General features: G+C 37.7%; 1 protein-coding gene across 2 annotated transcripts; it reads right to left on the bottom strand.

Annotated features, from left to right (window-relative positions):
- Positions 1-445: 445 nt before the first annotated feature.
- Positions 446-14,063, bottom strand: arhgap22 (Rho GTPase activating protein 22). 2 transcript variants are annotated; one of them, XM_055029178.1, is made up of 11 exons: positions 13,890-14,063; positions 13,552-13,652; positions 8,523-8,719; positions 7,690-7,777; positions 5,619-5,747; positions 5,291-5,501; positions 5,061-5,193; positions 4,898-4,971; positions 3,940-4,061; positions 2,635-3,613; positions 446-2,549 (listed from the first exon to the last, which is right to left on the bottom strand). In XM_055029178.1, the coding sequence occupies exons 2-11, from the start codon at positions 13,601-13,603 to the stop codon at positions 2,330-2,332; spliced, it is 2,205 nt and encodes a 734-aa protein (XP_054885153.1). In that variant the 5' UTR covers positions 13,604-13,652; positions 13,890-14,063; the 3' UTR covers positions 446-2,329. The 2 variants fall into 2 exon arrangements, with proteins under 2 accessions (XP_054885153.1, XP_054885154.1); XM_055029179.1 differs by lacking the exons at positions 13,552-13,652; positions 13,890-14,063 and adding an exon at positions 12,237-12,740.
- Positions 14,064-14,094: the final 31 nt, after the last annotated feature.

The following is a 14,094-nucleotide window of genomic DNA, read 5'->3' as shown; positions in this document are numbered from 1 at the left end:
TCTAATGATAGGGCTTTATTTTTTTACTATAAAATAGAATAATTAGGATTTTACTTATTTGCAGACATAAATGTAATTTTTAGGTGAAACTTCTTTAGATGAGAAGAAGGGGTGAATATAGAGCAAAAAAATTAGATTTATAAGGAGCAGGAAAGTGCTATGAAAAGCTAATATACGTGCGGAATCGGCCACGTACATTGGCACCCTAATAAAGGTATTAGGGATCAATTGCATGATCTCGCATGAAAAATTTAGAAACTTGATCCCTTAACTTGAAACTTTGATAAAAAATCAACTTCAAGGACAATTACTTTGTATGTGTGAGGGCAGGGGATAATTCATTTTAATAGCATCGATACCAATATTAGTACCTGCTGTTTCATCTTTTGAAAATCTAAAGGAAAGAGATTTCCTGAACCATCAGGTGACTGAGCTGTTCTACTAAGTCGGTTAAACAGAAGCACAGTTCTCTAGGACAAATTTGATGCTCTTGCTTATTAACCTGAATAAGAAAAGCATCATAAAAAATAACTTCAGGTGTGTGTATATTGAAGGCATTGTTAAGGGTACATATAAATGGTCCGTTTGTGATTTGGTTAGCAATTATTTCTTAGTGGCAGAAGTACTAATTTCGTGTTTCCCTCTAATTTTAAGATTGTGCAGCTCTGACACTAATTTAGTTGGTGGCTGCTTCTATCCCACCTGCACATTGTCACCAGGGTTACCAATACATTTGTCAAAATCTGTAATGTCTTCAATGACTAGAGTAGGTTACTATAATTTAAGACACCAGAAACTAAGTCCAAATAAATCACTTTTTTCCGTATTAAGTGCCCTTACTCAGTGCAGTGATTCTCAGATTCTCCTCAGTTCCATAACTCCACCTTCATACTATTAACCACTCAGACACTTTAATTTTTAAATATACAATATAATGGTACATATCGACTGAAAACAAAAGCTAAGAAGATTTTATCTTCTTTTACCTTATTTATTTCAAGCTAGAAGAAATCTAGTATGTAATGTACATTGCATTTGGGGATATTCATATCCATTTTGTTTCTGTTTTAAGTAATATAGTTTTTGAATCAGTGTAGCCAGAGATCTGTTGTTGCCTGAAGATGCGTTTTCCGAGCATCATAAAGTGGTTATTTTCCAATCTCTGCCACGGTGAGCTCTGGATATGTTTCATGGCTCAGATTCTCAATGGCTCCAGCTTTTAACCCTGAATGCACTTTGTAGATTGTGACAGTTGTCCTGAGTCATTTGTTCTTTCATTACAATTCAGGCACTACCTTCAGTAAGATTTTACTCACATTTGGGTGCATCTCAAGAAATTAATTGACTTTGACTTTGAAAAGTTAACTTATTTGAGTAACTGATTTGAAAATGTGAATCCAATGTGACTACGCAAAGTCATATGTTTCAAGCATTCATTTCAGTTCATCTTGAACTGCTTAAAGATTTAAAAATGCAAATTTCCCATGCATTAAATTATTTTGACTCTTTTTAAAAAGATTTTTATAGAGAAATTGTCATTTTGTCTGACTGATGACAGCCTTTCATTAATTTTTTCATTTTAATTTTTTGAGAATGCAAATTTTGGGTTTGCATCAGTTTTAAACCATGATCAAATATATTACAAATGAACACTTGAAATACTGCATATTTGTCTGTGTTTAATGAGTTAAAAGGTTTGAATAGAATAATCGTTTTGGTGATATTCAAATTTATTGTGATGCACTAGGATGTTGTTTAAAAAATAATGCTGCCAAAACAGTTTTTCACAACTTCTCTTAGCATTAGTGCAGGTACAATTTAAAGAATAAAACAAAATCCCATCTAGTACCTCTCGGATGATGTAGCAGTCTACTTAGAGTCGGACAAACATTGTTCACAAAATTATCCTTAAGTGTTGTGATTTTTTTGAAAGGTTAGCTGAGTGGCTTTTCACCTTTAAACCCAACTAAGAAAGTTATTGTTAAAGTCTTACATTTTTTCTTTCATTCGAAGTCAAGAAGAAACAGGACTTAAAATTGTATGGATGGTTATGCTACAGCACTTCAGGATTTCTTGTCATTCAGGCAGACATTTAGAGTGTATTCTTGAGATATACTGTATTTTATGGAATGACAAAATACGTTCTTGGTCCAGGGAAGTTCTTATTTGGCACCAGTACTGGTCCACATAGGCACAGGACAGCCATACTGAAGTGGAAAACATGGCTATCAGCATTGCACTAGAGGTATGTTTTCTAAAAAGCTTTGGGACTGGTTGGTCCTCCCAGTGACTGAGTGCCTCAGGACCATTAAAGGCAGTTTGGTCAGGTCTACTTGGTCCTTGCTGCTCCTGTTGTTAGATCTCCAAAAGTCTTAAAGAATTCCTCCATTTCTCTCTGGAGGAGAATGTTTCGATTTTCTGCATCCTGATGTGCCCGCTCTGAATTCCTGAGTCGGATCTCCAACATGTGACACTTCTTCCTCTCCTGGTCCAAGTCCTCTTCGAGGTGGCTAACCTGGCACTGGTATTTCGAACAGGACTCCTCCAGCCTCAAAGGAAAGAGAAAGATGCATTATTAATTTAGCAGATTTAATTGGCTATTTGAGTAAGTCAATATAAATTGATTAGTCTTACTTGCGAATACGCGTTTCATAGTTCACTTTCTGTTTTTTCAGCTCCTGCTTTAGTTGGGTCAGCTTGTTTGGGATTTCTTCACTTGTTCCTGCAACTTCCTCATCATTTGTTCCATTCCCCACTTCAGTGTTTCTCTCTTCATCTTGTTCTAGCTTTGTTGACTTATTGTTTCCTTCTGTGTCCGGCAGCGGAATCTCAAAGGGTGTCCAGATAGATGAAGTGTCAGCAGGCAGGCTTAGGCTGGAAGGAGCTACATTGTCATAGGCAGAAAGTCTGTGAGATTTGTGGAGGACTCTGTGAGAGTGGGATGTTTGAGGGGATTCTAGGTCATAGTCTCTTTGGGTGTCCTTGAGTTGTAGAGTGGTTTCTTTAAGAGACTGGGTTGAATCCTTCAGAGACAATGTAGAGTCTTTCACTCTTTCACCAGATGAGGTCGTGCGTCTATGTGCTCGGAGGGATGACAGGCCATTCATCAGCCAATTGCTCCCACCAGATGCTGACACATCCCCTGCTGAGCCTCCCATTTTCCCCTTTGACCCTGCAGAGACAACATTGCCCTTGAAGGAGCACCTCCATGAAGGTAGAGCTTTGGCCTGTTTGCTTGGGCTAACAGCGACTTCGCTTTCCCCTTCAGTTTTGATATTTTCTTTTTCAATGACTTTTTCATTCAGTTTGTTTACATCATTGCCCTTAGTTTGGCTGTTCTCATCCTTTTCACATGCAAGAGGATTTGATGTAGGCAGCTCACTATCCATCAAAACACTGGAAGGTGTGTGGTTTTCTTTGATATTTGTAGAGTTTACACTTGTAGTATTTAGTGAGTTCGTTTCTTCTTCTTGTGAAACCCATTCTACTTTGGATCGTTTGAGCTCATGTTGGGGTGGGAGAGTTTTGATCTCAGTATCGGAATCCTCATTTGGGTATAGTCGAGAGTGTTCACTGATCAGGACAGTCATCAAATGTTGCACTTGGGAACTTCCTAGGTACATTAGAAAATACCAATACTTGAGACATGTAGTGAGCATTAAATGGAAGGTGTTAAAAAATACAAATTAGCTTTTACATATCAGGCATCACATTATGACCAACTGCCTTAAACGTTTGCTGCAAAAACAGCTCTGACACCTCAAGTGTAGTCTTTGATCACTACTTACAATAACGTAGTTTGGCTGCCCATGGACAACATTTGTTGCAAGCACATCAACTTTGAGTACAAAATATGTGTTCACCCAATAACGGGTGCCCTAAAGAACAGATAACCTGTCAGTGGTCATAATGTGTAGCTTATGCTAAATAATCTCCAACCTTCCATCATTGTAACAGGATCCTCCACTCTAGGCCGAAGAATATTAGGCCCAAAAACGGTGGCCAGGTTCTGAACGCTCATCTTATTGTCAATGGACTGCAACTGAACCTCATCCAAAAACCTGAGAAGATAACCCCAAGAACAGCAGCAGATAGCATTAGCTAATGTTTACTGTGTGCACTATTGTGCGTTACATCAGAGTATAGATAGCTGCAACAGTAACCACAATTAGCATAGGCCTCTATTTGAAACATAGCTGTTTGTAACAGCTGTTGCATAGTTGGCTAGTCTTAGTAGCAACCTAGACATTTATAGATTACCTCGCCAGTGTTTTATAAGGAAAGCTAGCATGCTAATTTTACCATTTTAACTCACATTTGAATGTAAGCTGCATATAACAAAGAAGGTGATCGCAGTGATTAGATACTGTTAGTTAACGTACCGTTTGAAGCTTTCAGTTTAAACCTAGCACAACAGCTAAGGTGAGTAACATGTCTTAACTTTTGTATAATAAGCTAGTTTCTGTTTGCATGTTTGCTGATGTTAGCATTTTATTTTTAAAATGTAGTTTATAGATCCTTTATGTGGCTCAAAGCTTAAAAATTATGAATTCTGGACTTAGTTTTTCAACAAAAACCAACAAAAAAAAGTATTTTGTGATTGGTATTGTACACTAAGTGGCTGACAGTATCAAAATTATTTCAGAAATGTTAAGGTCATTGTTTCTGCTACATCTATTGAAAGAAGGATTGAGTTATGTGATTGATGTGTGTGGGCTCAGCCTATTATTTAGTGATTCAGAAGATAGAATAGACATCATGAAGTCAATGATGTCCTCTGGTGACAATGGTGTGGGTGTGAATGAAAGTAATTTCTCAGATTCCTAAATCATGAAGTGGCAACAAGACTATAGCAATCACAACAAAATACTTTCCCAGATGCATAAGTCAAACTTACTTGCAGATGTATTTCAAGAGGTTGTAGTTGACCTGAGGGAGGGATTTCACCTGTTTACTTAGTTCTGTGATGGCCTTTAACAAAAGAAACAACCAAATGACATGTTCATGTCCAGGAAAACTTTGAAACAATAAGATGAAAAGAGTTCAAATGAGAATTGTACCATTTCTTTGTCCTTGCAAAGAAGCTGAGCACAGGATAAAAACTGTGTGTATTTGGAGAATGGGATTATAGGCTCTGGCAACTCTCGTATGTACAACTTCAACAGTGATGCCACTGTGTGGACGTCTGTGGAACTGTTGAGGAACAACGGTGCACATTTTCAAATAACAACCAACATGAATAATGGAATAACATGTTGCACGCGTAAGATGATCCCTTCTGCTCTCTCACCTGTCGAAAACAGGGATTTCGCCACGGTCAAAAACATCCTGCAGTTCTCGAACATGATTGGTCTGCCCAGGTGCTCTGAAAAGACCCTCCTCCTTGAGTCCTTGTTCACGTATAAAGCTCGCACACAGTTCGACTAGCACGGGGACCACTCGCTGAGGTCCACACTGTGACTCATATGACATTGTCGCCTGTAGATGCTGACCGAAAACACCTGCAGTCACACAACACAAAAAAAATCTAAGATAATAGATTTATATTTTTTTTTATGTGCACTCCAAAAGAGTGTGCTTTACTGGATTAATAGAAATGTGTGTTGATTTAATCACACCTCCACCAAGTGGAGCCCAGATGGCTCTGCGTATGGCTCTGACCCATTCTTCCATGTCACTCTGTGAGTTGGCCATCAGTAGGAACGATTCATGACCTGCGTTACTACGATCCTTTTCTCCAGCTCCCCCTGAAAACACAGATTAGAGTGAATAAAGTAGATAAAATGAGATACAGTTCCTAACACTTTTTATGCCTCTTGAATCTTTGGTCATTTTCAAACACTTCCACCATTCACTCCATTTTTGGAATTGTATGTAAAAATACTAATACTAAATTATCAGTCAATCAATAATTATCAGTACCAGTGTTTTCGATAGCCTTTGAAAACCAAATGCCCATGTAAAGTATAAAGCATTGCATGAGTTCAGTCTCTTTCTTGTTAGTTTAGTCAGCAGGAGATGATCCTGTTTGACATTTTGCTTTGGCATTTGTTTTATCTCACAACAGCTTTGACTTCCCTTCAAGTGGCTTTGTGAACATAAAGGACGACCTAACTCTAGAAAGAAAATAAAACATAATTTGGAATACAGGCATACATTTTTTTTCTATTAGTGGTACAGCAGTCGAACATATGCTTTCAGGGGTTGGATTTTTACAAATGATTATGTGCACTTATTGTTATGTTCTGCATTGCGGTTTATAGTGTGCTTTATGTGTAGGGGAACCAACCTAGAAAGCGTTGTGTTCCCTGGAGACAGCAGCAGCTACTGCATCATGCCTCTCAGTCAGTTCTTTCTGTCCAGGAATCTGCCCTCTGTATTTTCTCACTCTACTATCTCCATAATGCAAACATTGGCTGCATTTCCTATATTAAAATTGGGAGAGATTTTGAAAATATAAACCCACATTTTACAAATTACTTTCTAAGCACATTTTCAGTGCTTTTGTATGCAATTTACCAAAATCACATTAGTGGAAGGTTGTGAATTATTGGGGAAAGGAAAGGTGCACTTTGACAGTAAGAATCTAGAAAAGCAACATCACTAAAGGAATATTTATTTCAAGGTTATGTATGAACCAAAAGCATACCAATGTAAAGTCACATAAAAGGCATCAGATAATATGTGGAAAAAAATCCAAAAGTATTTTCCCATTGCAAGGCTTCTGTTGTTTTAGTTCAGTGTTAAATGAAACAAATAATTGGAAAGAACTACAAATATGTAGAATAATAAGTATCATTTACATAGTTTAAAAATAATTTTGTTTTGCAAATCATCTGCAATGCAGTTTGAAAGAAATGCCGTTATATAGCTTACTGTAACATATCTATTCATATAGCAGTTAAAAATACACAAGGTAAAACAGAAGACAGAGCCCATAAAAATTTTAATTTTAAAAACGCTATCAATTTTGTTATGTTTTCAAATAGGGTTTAAATATATTGACTGAAGGAGAATGGCATGTAGTGCAAAGCATTTTGGGGTGCTCTGGACTTGACAAAGCGCTATACAAGGACAAAATACCATTTGTCTTATGTGCAAAGAAAACTTGATCCAGCGCTTTGGGGGCACATAAGAAAAAGCTACATTTTCTCTGTATCAGGATTAACCACCATCACATAGTCAGCTGACAAATGGCCTTGATGACTTAGAAATCATAGAGCAAATCATGAATACATCTGTAAATGTAAATGACCAATACTAATTCAGAAGTATTACTGTTGATAAGGATATAATTTGCTGTGTTTTAAGTGGGATAATTTATATTAGGTATAAATGTCATACCAACAATGACCATCTACTGTGGCTGTCTAAAAGAAACCACATTCATGTTCAGGCAGACTAGATTAAGTAGCTGGCAATACAAATAAACACATCCTACACATTTCAGTACCTTTTGCAATAGCAATAACAACCAAAACCATGGTTTCCTCATGAATGTGGAATTTTAGATGTTTTTGAAATAAAGTCAAATCCCATAGAAAATTTTAAAACAAATATTTCTATATTTTAAAATGCGTTTTGAACAATAATTCTGAAAAATTATGGGTGGAATCCTTGTTCAAGCATCCCTTGAATAAAGATTACTGTACAACCTTACACAACAGACATGGTACTCTGCCAACTCACCTGGAACAATTTCAAAAAGATGGCGACCTGGCTCATCTTGATGGGCTGAGACCTCATTGACCTGACTGCCCTGAAGAGGAATGCAGCCCTGTAGGAGAAATGAAACAGCAGCAAGATAGAGGGAAAGACAAGCAGAGGGGTAGACTTGAATGTGAAGTGCATGTTAAACATTGTGGAGGAGTGAGCATACAGGATGCTGGGCAACTGTCCAACAGTGAGAGGTAATTGAGATTAAAGCAAGAATGACTCAGGGGAACTTCTCTTCATCTACTTATACCTGGGGTGGTTCCGGATGTACCGTAAGATGGCTCAAAGTCAGCATCTTACATGACAAACCAATTTCTTAAAACATTATTAGTGAATAGGATTTAAAGTAATACACTTTTGTATTACACTGTTGTACTGCATTGAGTTGTACTACTCGTTTGTTGTAGAACTTGCTAAGTCTTTTGTAGACTTAGCATGCAATGGGGATCCTTCTTTTCTAGGATCCCCATTGAATGATACTTCCCCTACCGTGTTTCCATGGCGAGCACAGTGTTCTTTTGATGTGGAATATTGTTTTTGACAGATATATCTCTTGATATTGTGGCTCAAAAGTTCAATTTCTGTTTTTTATCAAACCTTAGCACATCATTCCAAAATGATTTGGAGTCATTGTTGCCAAAGCTTGATGTTTTCTTTGGAAGATAAAAACTTTTTTTTTCAACCATGTTTCTTAGCTCAGACAATGGGGAACACATAATATTTTACTAAAAGAAAGGCACTTTAATTGCGGTGTGCATCATCTTTGTACCCTCTTCATGTATTTTTTTTGTTGTTGGTATTATCACCTGTGCCTTGCTTTCATCTTGGTCTTTGTAGAAGTATAGAGCTTCAGACCTCAGGACAAACCATCGCAGCTGCCAGTTTTTCATGATACTTCTCTGCCTCTTCAGCCAACCTGCCTTTAAGGGTTTCTCTTGATCCTGAGGAGAGCAAGGCCTGGAGAGTCGAGACAATTCTCCAAGCACCATGCTCTTGGATCGTGCTGCATGGACAAAGACATTGAGGTAACATTGAGGGATTAAGATAATCAGAAAAACAACAAGGACACAGTTCCCTGAGGAAATTGTCATCCCATTTGAACTTTTCCACTTTTTATAGAATAGGTTAAATCAAGTCAGTTCTATTTAGCATAGCCCATTTTAGCAACAATACAGTTAAAATTCTCAGTTGGTAGAGTTGTGTAATTTCCTCCACATTTGTTTTAAATGGACATAGCTTTGGTAATGGATATACAAACTTAAAGTTCAATGCCTTTTGTTTGGAATTGATCTGATAACCAACACAGAGTAGCACATAACTGTGCACTGAATGAAAACATTTTTTTCAAATATTATTAGGCTGGGATATCTGGACAATACCAGATACCACACCTTTAACTGAAATCCAGGCTTTATATGTTTTATAGATTTTATGTTTCCTTCAAATACCAATAAACAAGCTTGAAGTTGCACCACTGCAGACAGGACACTTCTGCTTTAGATCATATTGTGCTTCACATGGCACACAGTAATTACAAGTATGGATTATATATTAGCATCTATATGCCAAAGCTCTGGAGCAAAAAGCAGTGCCAGTGTAATAATCTCCAGGGAGTCCTGGAGAGACATAAGCAGAATGCAGTGGGAGAGGGGAGGAGATGAGGGAGGAATCAATGGCGTCTTTTTTTTGCTTTTAATTGCATCCTGCATTCTGCTGAGGACAGCAGGAAAGGTATCTGTAAGGGCCTGGACAGAAATCTCTCTTTCCATTTCTCCCTCCTCATCCAGTCTCATATATCAGCTCTGTTTTGGACTTTAGTTTCAGCTCTATCTGGATGTCCTTTCTTTGCAGTGTCATACATGCTGAGAGGAGAGAAGACTGTAATGCTCACAGTGCAGTCATTAGTAAAACTGTATGCTGACATCAGAAGCAGGCGGAGCATAATATATATTTATAGCAGACATGGCCAGATCCAGGAGACAGGAAATCTAAAGGAGGAACTGAGTGTCAATTGATGATGTGGCTTAATATTTTTCAATATTTTAAGCAAAAGTGACATGCAAATGAATTCAAAACTGCGTGAGGCATTAATATAAGATGTATGTGTAAAGCTTGGCACATACTTCTATGTATTCATACACATAGAAGCCTAACAAATTGTGAAGTGGAAGAAAAATTTTCAGCATGTCGAGACAAGTTGAAAATGTCTCTATATCTTTAACATGGTATTATTTTTTTAAATCAAAAATACACTAGACGAAAACATGTGACATGTCTATGTATTCAGCCATCCAATGACTGAATACTTTGCAGAATATATGCATTTCTACAGTTACAGCTGCAAGTAATGTATCTACCAGTTTTCAGTCAGGAGGTCCATATCTTGATCTTTTTTGACAAGATCAAGGCGATGAAATGCAACATTTGGTCAGTTACATATATTTGATTGATGTTTTGGAAACTAAAATATTTTTAGGAGTAGTTTTACTACATCAAGCTTTTGCTTAAGTAATATCATTGTGAATTATTGCTACTCTTACTGAAGCAAAATTTCTGAATACTTTAACTATCCATCCATCCCATCCATTTTCTGTTCACCATTATCCCTAATGGGGTTGGGAGGTGCTGGTGCCTATCTCCAGCTACGTTCTGGGCGAGAGGCGGGGTTCAACCTACATTTTTGTATTCAAAGTTATATTCTGTATTTACTGATTTAAAGTGATAATCTAATCTTAAATATTTTGTTCTTATCAGATGTAAGTAGAAAAGCAGAAGTATGTCACCATTTTTTTAAAATATTACATTATTTTATTTACTTAATAGTTGCATAAAATAGTTATAATTTGTTGCTATGACAGAATATAGATGGAGATAAGAATATTCTGAGTTATTGAATACAACATCATATGTTTTCATTATTTAGTCACATACTTGTATAAAAATAACCCAACAGTTCACATACTAAAGGAAGCCACATACTAAAGTGGCTTCCTTTAGTATGCCACTAAAGAAATACTTTCTGGGATTTGAGTCTGTTTTATCAATTTTAGAGGACACGTCCCACTCAATGATGCTGTTTGAATTTGCCATAAATGATGTTGCATTAAAAAGAGATGGAGTAGAGAGGAGCTGGACATCTAATCAAAGCAGAATACCATCTCAAAAAATGAGGAATGGCAAGTCAGAAGATGTGGCCACTGGCCAGAGAACTGAAAAGGTTATTGCACCATCTATCTGAAGGAGAAAGAAGATGCATTTCTGTTTTCCACCATCTTGAATGATTTTACAGAGTAAAACAACATTTTCTTTTATTTAAAGATGTACCAGGTAATAGACTAATGACTAGCATTTGATGATTTTCAGCTTGACTGTGACAAAATAAATTTCTTCACAATCAGTGAATACAAGTTCATATGAATTTGCAAATTCATATGAACACTCTTTAGTGTGGAAGCCCCTCAGTGTAGAAACTTTTGCAGAAGAAAGAAAACTTCAAAGTTTGATATTTTCATCATGAGTGAGGTGTGTGTGAAAGATAAATTGCAGTGATAATTAATCTTTTTTGTCCATTTTTTTTTCAACTTACAAATTACAAATCTGTCTTAGGTTTGGGCCATCTGCCATGGACCTGACTTCAGCGCCATGCTCGATTAGTGAGTTTAAAATCTTCAAGGGTTTTCAGTTTTAGCCAGATGAAAAGTAAAGACAGGTACTTTCATGGAAATGCCAGGAGAAAGGGCAACAACTCCAAGCCACTCCACTTAAAACAGCATGCATGAGTGATCCAGGAACCACCTGCTGTGAAGACCACGCCACATATCTATACTCTGCTTCATTACAACTTCTGAGGCAGGTGCTGTTCATCTGATTTATAGATTCCATATTCATCTCTGCACATTTACACTGGCCTGCTTTTTCCAGGCAGTGTAAATGTGCACATGGATTTTCCTCTGCATTAGAGGTACTATGTTTGACAGTCAGCTGTTGTGATTTTAGAGGAGAAAAAGAGTCAAGAGCTGCTCCAATCTAGAATTTGTCACCTGTTAAGAGCTGCAACCAACCAGCTGGGGTACACCCTGTTACACACATAGGATGTGCAGGGCATTGTTGAAGGCTGCCAGCAGCCATGTTTACTACAACCCATGTACAGCAAAATCAAATTTGATGGCCAATAATTTAATCAATTGTGACAGACATGGCAGATTACATCACCCCTGTAGTAAAGCATATTAACTGTTACTGAATGATGGGAAAATTGTAGGTTCAAGGACTTTGGATAATACAATTAAATAAAACTCTGAAAGGATGACCAGGATGCAAACTAGCATAGTGTGCAGATTCAACTACAGTACTGAAGCACTCACACTGATGCTTTCATAAATGAAAGCACTAACGGCCGGTAATATAATAAAGACATAACAACAGATGGAGCTTTACAGAGACAGGGAAAGGAAGACATGAGAAAGCAGGAATGACAGAGAGAGCAAAAGGAAGAGAAAAGGAGGAGGGATGGTGCTTACCACGGCGTGCCTGTTTTATCTTGGGGCTCAGCATGGTTACCGTTGCTGTGCTGCTCCCTCTCACAGAGACATGACTGCATCTCTCACACACTAACCCTCACACACAAACACACTTAGCGCCTCTTGCAGCTGCCTCACCCTTTTACTCCTCATCCTCTCCCAGCATCTCACTCTGATTTCATACTGATACATGCACACACTCACACATATACACCAACAGGCACTTAAGCATGCACTCTCCTCTCTTCTCGTTTCCCTGAGTCCGTCTCTGTCCCACTGCCCTGATGTGCCGTTGTTCTCCCATACCTAAAGCCCAACCCACTCCCTCTCTTTTCGCTCCCTATCGGTTTCTCTGCCTTTTGCCGCACACTTGCAGTATCAGTTTCTCACCTTCTATAAATATGTCCGACTGTGTGTCCTCTATCTTGTCACCTATTTCTTAATTTTGCTCCAGTCTATTTCATAGCCTCCCCTCCCTGTAATCTGCCCATGGAGATTTGGTCTGATGCTTGCCTGAAGCAAAAACTCAGATCAATATATTTATATTAATGGGCAACATTCTCAGCAGTAAATGCTGCAGAACCAGTAGACATGGCATTACATTGTTCTCACTGACCACTTTGCATTCTCTGAATATTTCAGTATAAGGCAGTGCAATCGGAATGATGGATTTTTTCAGGTGAAAGTCATTATTTCACCAAATTTTCATTGAGAAAAAAACTCAATGAAAAACTAAATTTCACATTGAAAACAGCTCAAACTTGTTTTTTTTTTTTTTTTTTACCAAATAACTATAACCATTTAGCTGGTATTTAGCTTTTTTTTTCTTCTTTTTTTGTTTTTTTTACTAATTAAGCCTATATAAGAAATGCATGGACTTTAAAACGGTTCTGTATCCCGTACTTTTCCAGTAAACCATTCAAAAGATCTCAGGGGACAAACTGCTACACTTCTCAGGCGCTCTGTAGTCTGTGTGGTCGGAGCCACAACACTCAGGGGAGTGATGTTCTTGTTTCTTTCTGGTTTGCAGTGGATGGATGTGTTATAATGTTTAAATGTTTTTCATCAGGCTGGCACACAGAATGCAGCACATCGAAGCGGTTAGGACAAAAAGCTTTCAAAGGCTTCAGCACTTTGTAGTTATTTACCAATCACACTACTTAAACAAAGGCTTTAGAGAGGAGTAAAAGAAAATTAGTACTAACACAGCTATTGTGAAGTAATTGCCATTGTTTTTAGCAGATAGGGTCCAAGCAAGAAAAAATCCTTACCTGATAGAATTATTTACAGAACCAAACTAAATTATGTGCCTCACCTGATTGTTGTTTTGAATTTTTTCTGATCTGAAGAGTTCTGGACGACTTCATGACACCGAGCTCGTCTGTACAGTTATGTCCTTTTCAAATGGTGCCATTTCTGAAGCCACGACAAAAACACACGCAAATCCATTAGATCCAGGGGGCAAATAATGTCATTTACAACATTGTGTTTTTCCAGCCTGTAAACAAGGTACAACTCAAATTCAAATGACGCTCACACAGAGAAAGAAGCACTATAGTCGCCATAATTAACACAAATAACACGTGGCTAAGGAATGCTGATGTGAACAGACTAGCAAAAGGAAGTAGAGACGATCATGCGAGGATTACTTGCCATGTCATTTCGGATGGGCTTCCCAGACAACTCCCATTCTTAAGAAAGGCTCTGTTTGCAGCTCAAGATGGCTCACATAGTTCTAGATAGCCTCTTGATTAGAGTTGCCTATCTATCTCCATATGTATATATACAAAAGTAAAAACAAAACCTAAATGTGAGATGCTCTCCTATTGTGTTCCTGCACTGAATCATCCACAGAGGA

The sequence above is a fragment of the Poeciliopsis prolifica genome, unplaced genomic scaffold (genome assembly GCF_027474105.1).
Source record: "Poeciliopsis prolifica strain line A6 unplaced genomic scaffold, Auburn_PproV2 SCAFFOLD005, whole genome shotgun sequence".
In the NCBI taxonomy this organism is placed as follows: Eukaryota; Metazoa; Chordata; class Actinopteri; order Cyprinodontiformes; family Poeciliidae; genus Poeciliopsis; species Poeciliopsis prolifica.
This window is presented reverse-complemented; position numbering and strand designations above follow the sequence as displayed.

Excerpts from the sequence above, each read along its gene's own strand:
- arhgap22 (XM_055029178.1), bottom strand. The coding sequence starts at position 13,603 with ATGAAGTCGTCCAGAACTCTTCAGATCAGAAAAAATTCAAAACAACAA. Across the intron at positions 5,748-7,689 it reads TCTTTTTGAAATTGTTCCAG|GGGGAGCTGGAGAAAAGGAT; the intron begins GTGAGTTGGCAG and ends CTGTGTTTTCAG. Across the intron at positions 2,550-2,634 it reads TATGAAACGCGTATTCGCAA|GCTGGAGGAGTCCTGTTCGA; the intron begins GTAAGACTAATC and ends CTTTCCTTTGAG.